A 13941-nucleotide genomic window follows, 5' to 3' on the forward strand; every position below is an offset into this window, starting at 1 on the left:
ATAGAACGTTATGCTGTGCATCAAGTTTGCTTTCTTTTCTTGGTCATGTTGGGGTAAATGTGCCACAACTTTATGGCCCTCTCATTCAGATGCTGCACATGTACACATCAATAGTAGCAGCTTGGTTTTCTCCTTATGAATGACGCTGGCAAACGTGCCCAAAAATTCCTTCTCAAAGTTCCCCCAAGTTGCAAGAGAAAGTTCATTCCTTTTGCATCAATGTACATACTACACTACCTAAAGAAAAAAAAAAAAATTTGGGGACAAAGTGTCCACCTTTAAGGATCTGAAGCGGCAGCATTAATGGCTCTCGTCTGTGGCTCCTCTTGCAGATCCTCGTTTGCGTACGCTCACCCCTCAACGTAATGCAATTTGCCACTCGCTTAATGACTACTCCTTTAATTAGTGCTTCTTTAATATCACACAAACTCATCAGCACACAGTTGTAACTTGCCACACTGTGTAAAAGACCATACGACATAAACAAAGTCTTGCTTTAACCAAGCTGTACTTATGTGTATGCATGCCTGACTCGGGATTCATTATTAATATAAACAGCGCGAACACGAAGACAAAGGACAAGATACAAGAAGCCACAGTACAAGTGCTGACTCACAACTAAGCCTAAGCCCTTTACTCCAAGGCCCAGAAAAAACAAACATGAAGAAAACGAAACAGTCACGTGAAACAACCCCTGGGTTCACCTGCTGCATAAAAAAATTACTTAAAAAAATCACTTAAAGACACCTCTTTGCTTGAAAGAGCAAGAGAAGTCTTGCTGACACACTTATTGTCCGTTGAAATAAAACACGATTCCACTATCTCTCTCGTTATCTTCTCTTTGTGGCGATATAAAATCCTAACACTGTCAAACTTAGGAGTGCACTTCTTCTCCTTCTTCATTATTTCACATGACTGGCAATGTGATACCAGAAACGTTTTGTCCTTTCCACTTTCCAAGTTGTTCCGGTGTTCTTGTAGTCTCTTATTAATACACCGTCCTGTTTGTCCTATATAACTGGCTCCACAAGAGAGTGGAAGCCTATACACAACACCTGTCTTGCATCCAACATATGGGTTTCTATGTTTCACCCCACACTCTTGCTTCTTCGCTTCTCTTTCCCTTTGAATAGCCGGGCAGATCCTCTTCATCTTGAGCGGGGCGGTCAATGCGACGTCAACATTATACCTCTTGCCTACATTTTTGAGGCCATGCGAAATTCTGTGCACATACGGTACCACTGCAACCTGCCTCTTCCTCTCACCCATGCTGGGCAGGGATTTCAGTCTGTGCGTTCTTTTAAGGCTCTTCAGTACCCGGCAACTGGCCTCAATAATAACTGACTCCCGATAACCGGCCTTTGCAATTCTTGTCACTTGTCTTTCAAAACTCTTGCCCATGCCGTGGTAACAAGATTTCTTGTTACCACGGCATGGGCATGCCCATGCCGTGGTAACAACCGTGGTCAAAAGGTTCAACGGTCTGTGAATACTAAAAAGTCGTCCACATACCTGAAGGTGGAATAATGTAAGCCCTCCAAGTTATCCTTCAGGTGTCTGTCCACGTACATTAAGAAGATGTCACTCAAGACCGGTCTGTGAATACTAAAAAGTCGTCCACATACCTGAAGGTGGAATAATGTAAGCCCTCCAAGTTATCCTTCAGGTGTCTGTCCACGTACATTAAGAAGATGTCACTCAAGACCGGTGCAGGATTCAACCAACGAATGAAGGACATTATGGATGTTTTTACTGAGTGTGGTTCCGGGCTGGAATTTACTGTTGAAGAACCAGTGGACGATCGGTTACAGTATTTAGATCTATTGATTCAATTCGGTGATGATCATATTTGTTGGGAATACAACCCGAGATCGATGAAGCTGTTGCTAGGCTCCAATTCGGGACATTCCAAATTAGTGAAGAATGGGATGATCAACACATGCTTATTAAATGCGTTGAAGAAATCTTGTTACCACGGCATGGGCAAGAGTTTTGAAAGACAAGTGACAAGAATTGCAAAGGGCGGTTATCGGGAGTCAGTTATTATTGAGGCCAGTTGCCGGGTACTGAAGAGCCGTAAAAGAACGCACAGACTGAAATCCCTGCCCAGCATGGGTGAGAGGAAGAGGAAGGTTGCAGTGGTACCGTATGTGCACAGAATTTAGCATGGCTTGAAAAATGTAGGCAAGAGGTATAATGTTGACGTCGCATTGACCGCCCCGCTCAAGATGAAGAGGATCTGCCCGGCTCATCATCATCATCATCAGCCTGATTATACCCACTGCAGGGCGAAGGCCTCTCCCATATTTCTCCACTTAACCCGGTTCCTCTGCCCGGCTATTCAAAGGGAAAAGAGAAGCGAAGAAGCAAGAGTGTGGGGTGAAACATAGAAACCCATATGTTGGATGCAAGACAGGTGTTGTGTATAGGCTTCCACTCTCTTGTGGAGCCAGTTATATAGGACAAACAGGACGGTGTATTAATAAGAGACTACAGGAACACCGGAACAACTTGGAAAGTGGAAAGGACAAAACGTTTCTGGTATCACATTGCCAGTCATGTGAAATAATGAAGAAGGAGAAGAAGAAGTGCACTCCTAAGTTTGACAGTGTTAGGATTTTATATCGCCACAAAGAGAAGATAACGAGAGAGATAGTGGAATCGTATTTTACTTCAACGGACAATAAGTGTGTCAGCAAGACTTCTCTTGCTCTTTCAAGCAAAGAGGTGTCTTTTTTAAGTGATTTTTTTTAAGTAATTTTTTTTAAGTAATTTTTTTATGCAGCAGGTGAACCCAGGGGTTGTTTCACGTGACTGTTTCGTTTTCTTCATGTTTGTTTTTTCTGGGCCTTAGAATAAAGGGCTTAGGCTTAGTTGTGAGTCAGCACTTGTACTGTGGCTTCTTGTATCTTGTTCTTTGTCTTCGTGTTCGCGCTGTTTATATTAATAATGAATAAGTACCAACTCGCCCAACAAAGTATCTGACTTGGGATTCCCATTTCTCCCTACATTTTCTTTTAGCAGAATTCACTTAATTGCATGACCTAATGATGTTTGAGTCATATCGCAACCTTGTAATCGTAATTTATAAAATATTTCAAACACTTTTCTGCCACTCCACATGTGATGTCGAACCTTTTCGACCAATCTGAATTTTCCTGACACCTCGGCCACGGTTGTCCACTGAACACGTGGCCATAACACTGTTGCAAATAAACACAAGTGCTGACTAAGGGGCGCAGGGACACAACTGGTTGATGGTCCAGAGCACACATACCAGATATCACGTGGTGGTGATGGCAGGCAGACCAGAAGAGATGCAGGAATGCTTGTGTAGAACTTAAATCTAGGAGCTTATCTATGTGAACCAGTGCTCTTAAATGGAAGTGAGCTCAGCACTGGCACTGCAACACATGCCCTTAGCACTAGTTAGAAACGGAGTGCCTCACTGCTTCTGGCCACATGTAATTTAAACATAGCAAACTTTTGAGATATTTAAAACAACGATAGCAATCTAAAAAAAAACTGCAGAAGCTGCCGTGCACAAATGTCCCAAATTCTAAGAACACGTCTCGAAAGTGGTGAAGGATGCGAAAAAATAAACATCATAACACTTTCTGGCAACACCCTGCCTTCACCTAACAAGCAGGAACCGTAAGAATGTAAGAAACAATACCTATTGGTGAAGCAGCTGCAGCTGCCAAGTCTTCAGCTTGCATAGACTCTGCTCTCAAGTTTTCCAGGGTTATCTCCCTTACAACCTAGAAACAGAAGCATAACCTAAATATGTAGCAGGGACACATTCTGCAGCAAAATAGAAGTTTCTAAGAACCTCATACTACACATAACACAGCAAATTCATAGTAAATTCACAGGCTGTTTGCAATGCTTACTTCTAAATCTTCTGTTGGATAATTGGATACTTCAGTTACTAATGCTTTGTACTGCTGTAAAGCTTTATAGAATATGCAAATGACTGATTAATTCATAAAATGATGTTCTTAATGGCAGTTTCTTCACGTGAACGAGCGGGCAATAAATGTAATCTCATTGATACAGTCCCACTTTAATAAGTTTCTTGACATAATACAGTTCTTTTTCGTTTCTCAGTTTGTGGCTGATGCCTTGCAGAGGCAACACATTTTCGTCGGCTAATGTGATAGTAGTTTGGCGTGGGTTTGGATAATACAATCGCGAAAACGAATGAAGAACTCGAGAGGTCTCGAATTTTCCTCCAGGAGGCAGCGAAAAAGTGCTGGTGGGGTCAATAGTAGCTGCAATAATGATAATGCTCGTGGCTGATGTTCCAGTAGAATTTGCTCTAGTAATGAACTGCCTCCCACTTTTGTTGAGAATATTGTTTTTCCCAAATTTTCGTAGGAGTCCCCGAATTTCCCACTGATAATATCTCTGTGTGGTTATCTTTTGATCAGATCTCTTGTGGGAGTGAGCTCTGAACAAAGCTGGCAGAGCGCAAAGTTTTAGACGATTTTGTGGCTGTGGAGCTAAGCTACAAAACTGCAATGCTTGTCTCGAGTTTCTGGAAACTTGCTTCTGGACATTCAGAAACAAAAGGGCAGCACAAAATGACAGATTATTCAAAGTGCGGTAACAAAAGTAAGTTCTGTGCCTAGTATGTTTCACTCGCAACATTTTGGACCCTGTTTTGAACAATATGATATAATTTTGGGTAACACACTGATTTCCAATTCACATGAGAATCGTATCAACGAGGTTCCACTGTACTGTGTTATATCCTGTTTAACCCCCAACATGGATTAGTACTAGTACAGCATGGAAGCTATACTAGTACTGTACCCACAAAAGCTTATGACTTTGTTATGTAGCGTTTCACTTCTCAAAGCCTCACTGAGGGTTTTAACAAAAACAAGGAGTGGTATAATGACATTGTCATTGCAAATCATGAACATGGCAGTCAAGTGTTCAGTTACTGAATCCCTCAATTATGATTTTCACAAATGATGAACCACTTTTTGGGCATGGATAGAGACAGGGTGAACAGGTGTGCCAGCCGTGTATCATAACTCATCCCGTATGTCACTATTTCTTGAGGTCTCGATGAGGGGGCAGAACAAAAACAAGGTAAGAGGTAGTAAAATGAAGTGAGAGACGTCAGTCACAGTAGTTCAGCTCTGTCACAAGGAAAGATGCTCATCAGCACACTGGACCAATGACAAGCTACTTTTTGAATGAGGATGTAGCAAGTGCGATGAGGTGCATTAGCTTTGGCATTATTGCATGCTACATACAAAACAGACACAAATTAAGAGAGTGTAGGGCCTTTGTGACCACCCACTGCCTACAAGGCAAGAGTTTCACTACTCTAGTAATGGACATCACCATTGCAATTTGCGATGTGCCTCTATCTGGCATCACCAGAGAGAATGAAGTACTTCGATTCATTTTTTACAAATCGGGCAAGTACCATGGCCAAATACAGTATTCAGAAGCAGATCAGAATGCTTCATCAAAAGTTGTAAGCTATTTTTAAAAACATGTTTCTTCTGGTTAAAAGTGCATCTTCGTGAGCACCCCAGTACCATTACCGGCAGCAGACATAAAAAAACAGCTGAATTAACAAGCTAGCTTGAGAATCAGCACATAGTAGTTAAGCTGTAACTATTATGGTCAGGTGCCTCGTTTATTCGAAGATGTATAGCTCACACTTAATAATATTAATAATATTGGGAGTTCTCGATTTTAAAAAACACGATTCTCATTGACACTGCAGCACGACATTTCAGGTCCACACAAATTGAAACCCCTGAGCAAAGGGCACAATGCAGCCATTCCTACGAACTCTCGTCACCTGTCAATAAATGCCATATACACTTTTCACAGCAAGATCTCTAAATAAGTCAGGCACCAAACTGTGCAGTTCAAAGATTGATTTGGCATAAGATTTTATTTAAACAGCTTGCTGTTTTCTGATGACAGACATGGGTGACAATACTGTACAAAATAAAAAGCTCCTTCAACTCAAAAAGTCCATTTTTAAAACTTGAGAACTGTTTTTGGTGAAGTACTCTGCATGTTTAGAGCCTTCTGCAATGCAGGACTGCCGTGCATGGCTAGGTATGGCTTGATGCTTTCTTGTGCAGTCTCAGGCTGGCCAAAGTACTCTGGGGCCATGGAAGCACTTTTGGATCAGGTAAATTATGAGACAAAATATTCACCCCAGCCTCCATTTTCTGCAGTTGTGCGAGGGAGGGGGGACACTGCCTTCTTGGCTCCCTTGTATGTATGCCCATGAGTGCCATGATCTCAGGATCTCATTTCCTGTCCTAGATTTTGCATAGTTCAGCCTTTTCATCTGTACTGGTTCTTCATCCCCACCTTAATACATTTGGGTGGAAGATGCTCCTAAAGCAGGAAGCTCCCTTCTGTCTGTAGATTCACTTCCTTTCACATATCATCATCATCATTAGACACTGCACTACACTGCTTTTTTTTTCTCTCTCTTTTTTCATTACTCTACATTTTTTTCTGAATACTGACAGGTTAGGCAACATAATAATTCGAAATGAGTGTTTGTTGATGCATTCCTTAGCTCTGCTTTGCTGATATGAGATCAATTTTTACATCAGTTTTCACTGGAATTATCCTGTCATAAAAACTTATTTGTTGAGTCTGCCCAGTCCCTGCTTACCTAAATGTATGTCCTACTCCATGGTGAATGATCCTATTCCTAATGAGGATCTTGGTCTGGGATAGTTGGTTCATTGTTTTTACGCAGATTAACACAGTGCAATAGAACAGGGCACGAAAAGAGGACAACGCACAAGAAGGGACAGGCACTGACTACCAACTTTATTGCATGTACAGCAGAGGCACAATTCATAAGTTTTACAATTACCATGCTGTACAGTCACCCGCTCATAAATGAGAGGGAACAACACGTTTATCATTACACACCTAAATAGGCAGGATGACAGGCACAATCACAACTTGGCAGAAACAACTAGGGAAAACTAAACAGAAAGGTGCAAGAGGCATGGATAACTTCATCAGCACCCTCAAATTAACTCAAAATAACTGCTCACTTCCTCCTTCAGAACTACAACTGCATCGCTAGAGTAACATCTATGAAAGCCACATTACAGTTAACGTCCCTTCCTTCCCGTCATAAGTACGCTCATCTTTACTTAAAAAAATAATGTACTGTAAACCCACACTGCATAGCGATCTTGTACACCTTCCATCATATGCCTCATCATGAATTGACCATCGCCATAAGGTTAGCATTCCCTTCTTTAAAGCAAAACTTGCAGCAGATGCCTTCATTCCACGAACAGCAAGGACAGGAACCAACTTCTTGGGCCTACTGCCTCCATCACCAATCATCTGCGTTTTTGTACTGCTTAAGCTAAAACTGTATGAAAAGGAACATAACCAGCCTGTACACAAGCCCCTTGTATATATCCCCTCCCCTCTTCAATGCCTCTAGCCTTGAGGGTAAAAATAAATTATATATGAAAAAAAAAACTGCATGTAATAGCAAGATGTAGAAAACAACACTCGCTCATGTCAACAATAAAGGTTTGCAAAACTACAACTGTACGTAATCTTTATGGTGCGCAAAATACCTCATGAAGGTGAGAAGGCATGGGGTGAATGAAATGGACATATGCCCCTAAAAAACCATGACAAGGCACGTAACGAACAAAAAAACATGAAAACATAACAAAAGTGAAAAAACTGTAAAAATGATGAAAAGGAAGATGTGTAAGGAATCTAAAACAACACTTCCAGGCAAAAGGCACAGTCAAAAACAAAACCGGGAGCCACATGACAGACCATTGCAATCAGCCCCGCTATCGATACTGATCTTTATTGGATACAAAGTTTCTAGCATCAGCAAAAGGTGATTGAAAGTTTCAAGATCATAAACCCTACAATTTCCATACAGGAGAAAGAAATGTCCTACTAGGAAAGAGCTCAGTTCTTGCATTTTAATCTCAGCTAGGCATGTATTTTCGTATTGCTGTAGATAATTTGACATGTTGTTTGTTTCAATATCTTTGTCTTTGTCACTTTTAGTCGTTTTGCTGTGTTGTTTGTTGGCTTTGGTGGACTTCTTTGTTTTGTTTACCGGGTTTATTAGGTTTTGGCGTCTGCGTTTTTTTTTTTTTACCACCTGCCTGTGCCTTTTGCCAGGAAGTGTTATTTTAGATTCCTTACACATCCTCCTTTTCACCATTTTCCACAGCCCTTTCATGATAGTGATCTTTTCGTGTTTTTTCATTCGTTATGCTCCTTGTCACAGTTCTTTAGGGACCAATGCGCATTTCATTCCCTCTATGACTTCTCGCCTTCATGAGGTGTTTTCCACACCATAAAGATTGCATATGATTATAGTTTTGCAAATCTTTATTGTTGACATGAGTGGGCGTTATTTTCCGCATCTTGCTATTCCATGCACAGGTGTTTTTTTTTATTTAATTTGGGCTCTCACAAATTTCAGTTTTGTTTTCTTTGCTTGTTTCTGCCAAGTTGTGACTGCACCCATCATCCTGCCTATTTAGGTGCGTAATGATAGCTAAAAGTGTTGTTCCCTCTCACTGATCAGCGGGTGACCGTAGCATGTGGTCCATTGCAAGACATACAAATTGCGCTTCTGCTTTACACACAATAAAGTTGGTATTAAGCGCTTGTCCCGTCCCATCATGTATGTTGTCTTCTTGTCATGCCCCGTTTCATTGCACTGTGTTAACCTGTTCTTAAACTTCTCCGCATGTAATTTAGCAGTCAATAGAGCATGAACATGAAGTGAAAGCTTGCCAACTTAAATTCAACAATAAAAATTGAACAATTTGAATTTTTGTATAATTTGAAGTGAACTATATTTAGCCCAACTGAGCTCCATGGAAGCGTGTGTATATAAAGCTCAATAGTGACATGAGTCAGTTCTGCCACTAAAGATAATTCGAAATATGCGCAGTGCACCTGGGCAGCTTGGCACCTGGCACCATGGCCAGGTGCCACTATCGTGTGGCCTAGTCATTTGGCTGTGTTGCCTCCAAAATAGGGACGAGAAGGCAAAACCAAGTAAAACCGAAACGGCATCATGGTCGCCACTGCGTTCGGAGGTAGCCAAGGCGGAGGCTGCCTCCTTTTTGTTCTGGGCGACCTCACAGATTTGAAAAGAAAAGCTCATTGCTTCTACTTCCGTTAGTTCAGAAATATACATAACTGTAACTGTTGAAGTGGTTCCTGTGAATGTCCACGTAAGGTCATGGCATCAGACGCTCGCAAATTCAGACCCTACAGATCTCGCACTGGTTAACAAGGCAGGCTATCTCCAGGTATGATCAGCACGGTAAGCAATTGACAACTATCCCTACTCAAACCTGAACTTCATGCTGGAGAGAAGACAGTGCGCCTCTTCTCCAGTAACAGGTGACCACTCAGCTTTGGTTTCGCATTTACAAGAATTGCGCCAGGCCAGGCTGAGACGGCAGTGACTATCAGGCATGTGAGCCAGCCAATCAAGACCAGCAGCACATTGTTTTGTATGCTCATCGGCGACACTGCACCTTTCCCGCATTTCCATCCATGTTTCTTCTATTATGCCACAATTGTGCACTCATCAAAGGTAGCTTGTGTGTTGTGCAGTGAAACCTCCTCACTTTCAACCTCACATGCGGAGTGAAGAATGCTAAGGATGCCCTACTATTTTCTAGCAGTTTTGCTTTGACGCTCCAGACAGCGTGCAAAAATGCAAAAAATAGTCACTGTTGCACTGTTCTCATCTAAAAAGTAGGTGACCAAATAATTTTACCAGGATGCAAGTGGTTGTCGTCAGTTCTTGTTCTTTTTGAAAGGGGCTGTGGTCATTTGATAATCAAACTTTGGATAATTGATCATTTTGTTCTGGTCACTTAAGTTATAATTAGCACACTTTTACTACTATACGTTTTCCCCCCTCAAAGCCTCAGTTGTTCATTAAACCTACAGGCAAAACTTCAAAATATTTGAACATATAATTTTGTGTAAGAGCCTGTCAAAGTAGCCAATACAATAGCTTCATCTTTTTGCAAAGACATAAGAGGTAACATTGCACTATACTATGCCACTGCCTGAACGTCACTTATCTTTATCTGTATTTATTACACGCAATAGCCCTTAGCCACAAAAGCAAAAACTGTCTTTGTCAACCTGTCATTATAACTGTAAAAGATACAAGTTACTAGGCTTGGCACAGATAGAGAGCCCTGCCAATCATTTGGAGCAGACATGTGGGGGGCAATAAATCCTTGTTCCTAGAAGCACAAGGTGGAAGCAACCAAGAAATGAGACATGAAAAGAAAAAATCAGTCTTCCTCACCTCAGTGGTTTCTTCCTCACCCTCAAACCGAGACAAATCATATGCTTCTTCATCTTCTTCATCCTGTCCATCATCTTCCGCCAACTCAGGACGGAACGTAAACATGTCTCTGCCACTCAACTGGAAAAAAAAAGTTATCAATTAAAATAATTGTTCACAGATATCTTTACATATACATAATAAAATGCAAAATGAAAGAACCAAAATAGTATGTGCTAAATTTCGTCAGTGACAGAACGATTTACAACCAAACAGAAAACAGATCTATTAATGCATAACGGCTGCTTATGCACCTATGTTTTAGATAAATTTGCATAAGTATGATGTGCAGTCAAGTAAACAATGCTCAAAATGAAGTAGCAGCTCCAACAACATTCTCAAAACAAAGAGTGCAGCTCTCAGTGGCCTACACTACACTCGGCAACTACAGAGAATGGTTGACATGAACTCATAAGATTCCCCAGCTGGATTTCAGATGCTCTGAACACTCTCCCATGTCACTACAGATGGTATGAACACAAAAACAATGGCCACTACCTCGAGCACTATGCATTGCCTGCACATTGTCGATAATATGCGCATCTCCTGTCACACAGTTTGCACTGCGAGCAGTGAGTGGAGGCATGTAGTCCTTGCATTACCGACGTCATGAATGAATAGTGAGCTGTGCTGCACAGCCCATACATCGCCCCCACCACAATCACCAATCATGCAGCACGCAGTGCGATTAGTAAGTGGCAACAAGTGGTCGTAAACACTGACATTTAGCATAGCACATACTGCTATCGCTCACCGCACACTGCCAGCGCATTTTGCATTGATTGGTTCTAATGTGGCAGGAGTGCACGCATAGTGCCTTGATGCACATGCGCATCGACGACGCGCACTTTGAACGGCTTTGAGAAATACTACTACCATCAGTTCTAAACAGCTCCATGTGAATGCATTTCTTGTGCTTCGACGTAAGAGAGTTGTTCGGTCTGGATAACAGTCAGTAGTCATAAATTTCTGGGTATCTGGTTTTCAGACTCTTGCTAGAAATATTCACGTTTCTTAACCCATCGTTTGCCGGCTCCTTAATAAAGTTCATGTACGTACGTACATACACACACACACACACACACACACACACACACACACACATACATACATACATACATACATACATAAAAACAATTGCTTGCCTTTATGGAATAGTCCATGTGGTACCACAACGGCTGAAGCAAGCTAAGTACTATAAACTTTTCTATTCTAAGCTGTCTTATTGTATTTTTGTATGGGGCACCAGGAGTAAAGGTAATCATAAATTGATCACTGTACAAAAGAGCATGTTATCAACAATTGAAGGGCACCGTATTTAATCACGTAATGAACCCACTTTCCTCCTATTGCTGCTGATAATTTGAAAAAAAAAAATAAAAAATCGTGTCCTTCCGTTTCACACCATCATTGCAGCAGGTTGCACGCAGTCCACAGTGAATTCCTTGGCAACGCGCCAAGATGCTGCACTGCAATAACATCGTAGCGTTTATCTTTTGATATTAGCTCCTGTGGTGAGGGGGGCAGGGCACTTGGTAGAGTGCCAGTGCCCTTGAAATGAGGTGTAATGGCTTGCTCGACTCATCTGGCCGTGTAATCCTGATATTCAGCATTTTCACTTTATCATGCTGTGATTGGGTGTCCACTGCCACAAAATCATTGAAACTCGTGACTGCAGCAAATGCCTCTTGAAGCAGCAAACAATGCTAAAAGCTGTCAAGCCAGCATCGTGATCACAGCTGACCACGTGCTTTCATTGATGGTTGATGGGTGGTAGAATGTCTGCATAATGAACCCCCCTCCCAAAAGTGATGCCAATTTTTAAATGGATTCATTACACAAGAAAATACAGTATTACAGTCATCCTCAATATTTCGCTACAGCACCCCTCTCCATCAAACATCATCAATGCTTAAAGAAGACCAAATATATTTTTACCAATTGTTCCAACATATAGTCGAGTCTAGCCCAGTTACAGTGAATGTAGAGAGTTCAATTTCCCATTCCCATTTTTTGCATTTGCAATACAATTTGGGTTCAGTTTCAACAGAGTAAATAAAAGTGTGTATATAGCAAACCGATTTTGTATCAAATGAAAAATAATGTATTGATCAGAACATTTTTTAAGCCTTTCTGGCAAATTTTTGTGTGAAAATAAGGGCAAAACTCAGCTGATGGCGCATTCACGGCATCGTTTGCACTGCTGCTAAGCAAAAGCTTGCTTCACTGCATTGTTTGGCTCGCGTCTCTCACAATGAGCCATGCCATGCTGCCATTGAGCCAACCACGTAGGAGGAAGAAAATTAGGAAAATAAAAGGCAATGTTTGGTGACATCACGAAGCAGCGGTCAACTTTGCGAATTGTGGTCCTTGAATTTCTCTCCACCATTCTGCGTTGCGGAAGAAATCGTGGCAGTGTTGTGGAGCTTCAAAGGAAACGCCGCCTGCCCTTTCCCTCTGCTTTCGTGGATCTTTGTTTACGCTTCTCTCATTGACAACATTACGCTTCCGCCTTGTACTGCTTCTTTGATATCTCATGACCTCCGACTTCGCCTGAACAAATTTTTGACAATGGACTTACTCAGTTATCCCCTTTCTCGGAATTGACTCTGACCGTCCCCTGTTTATCTCTGATTTCTCAACGATGTTGAGTCTCACGAGCCCCAGCACCTCAACGGGCAAGAGAAAGATGTCTTTGAAGACGAAGCGCACCATTCTAGACAAGGTGTGCAGAAACGTGATGAGTGATTTCGCACAGAATTATGGAATCGCACAGTCTACATTTTCAATGATAATCAATAATGGCAGCAAGATTGACGCCGTTCTCAATGAGGACATTGGCAGCGGGGACCGAAAGAAGATCCGGAGTGCCACATACGGCAACTTAGAAGCCACACTTTACAAGCGGTTTTTGGATGCCCAATCAAAGAACATCCCACTCAGTGGACCCATCATGCTAGTGAAGGCCAAGGACTTGGGCTTTGCCCTCAGTCACGCTGACTTCCAGCCAGGAGATGGGTGGCTCCAGCGATTCAAGGAGAGACGCTTCATCACATGTAAAAAGGAGGCCGCATCCGTTGACGAGGGATCACTTCAGCAGTGGATGGCCAAGCACCACGATCGGATTTTTTCGTATTCCGACAAGGACATCTACAATGCAGACAAAACAGAATTGTTCTTTCAACTGTTACCATCGCAGATTCTCGCAGACAAGATGGACAAATGCGTGGGAGGAAAAGCCAGCAAAAACCGGATTATGGTGCTGACCTGCTCGAATATGGATGGCTCGGACAAGCGAGATTTGTTGGTCATTGGTAAAGCCAAGAAGCTGCGTGGCTTCGCCAAGGTGCTCTCAATACCAGTGACTTACATAAGCAACAAGAAAGCATGAATGACAAGAGATTTTTGGCAAGTAGCTTACCATCTTTGGCAAAGAGGTGGTCCAAAGGAAGCACAAGGTGCTGATGTTGCTTGACAACTGCACCACGCATCACATCAATGCACACCTGAGCGGTGTTGAGGTTTTGTTATTGCCCCCAACAACTACTGCCAGG

At 42.1% G+C, this 13941-nt stretch overlaps 1 protein-coding gene across 1 annotated transcript in view; it reads right to left on the reverse strand.

Annotated features, from left to right (window-relative positions):
- The window catches only part of LOC146205766 (zinc finger CCCH domain-containing protein 15), a 41422-nt gene that overhangs the window by 10763 nt on the left and 16718 nt on the right, over positions 1-13941 (reverse strand). Inside the window, exons 8-9 of the mRNA XM_084590441.1 lie at positions 10349-10468; positions 3677-3761 (exon numbers count right to left, since the gene is read on the reverse strand). Of these exons, the coding sequence (XP_084446567.1) occupies positions 3677-3761; positions 10349-10468 (205 nt within the window). The remainder of the gene's footprint in view (positions 1-3676; positions 3762-10348; positions 10469-13941) is intronic.

The sequence above is a fragment of the Amblyomma maculatum genome, chromosome 1, assembly GCF_055883805.1.
Source record: "Amblyomma maculatum isolate TAMU_Amacu chromosome 1, ASM5588380v1, whole genome shotgun sequence".
NCBI lineage: Eukaryota > Metazoa > Arthropoda > Arachnida > Ixodida > Ixodidae > Amblyomma > Amblyomma maculatum.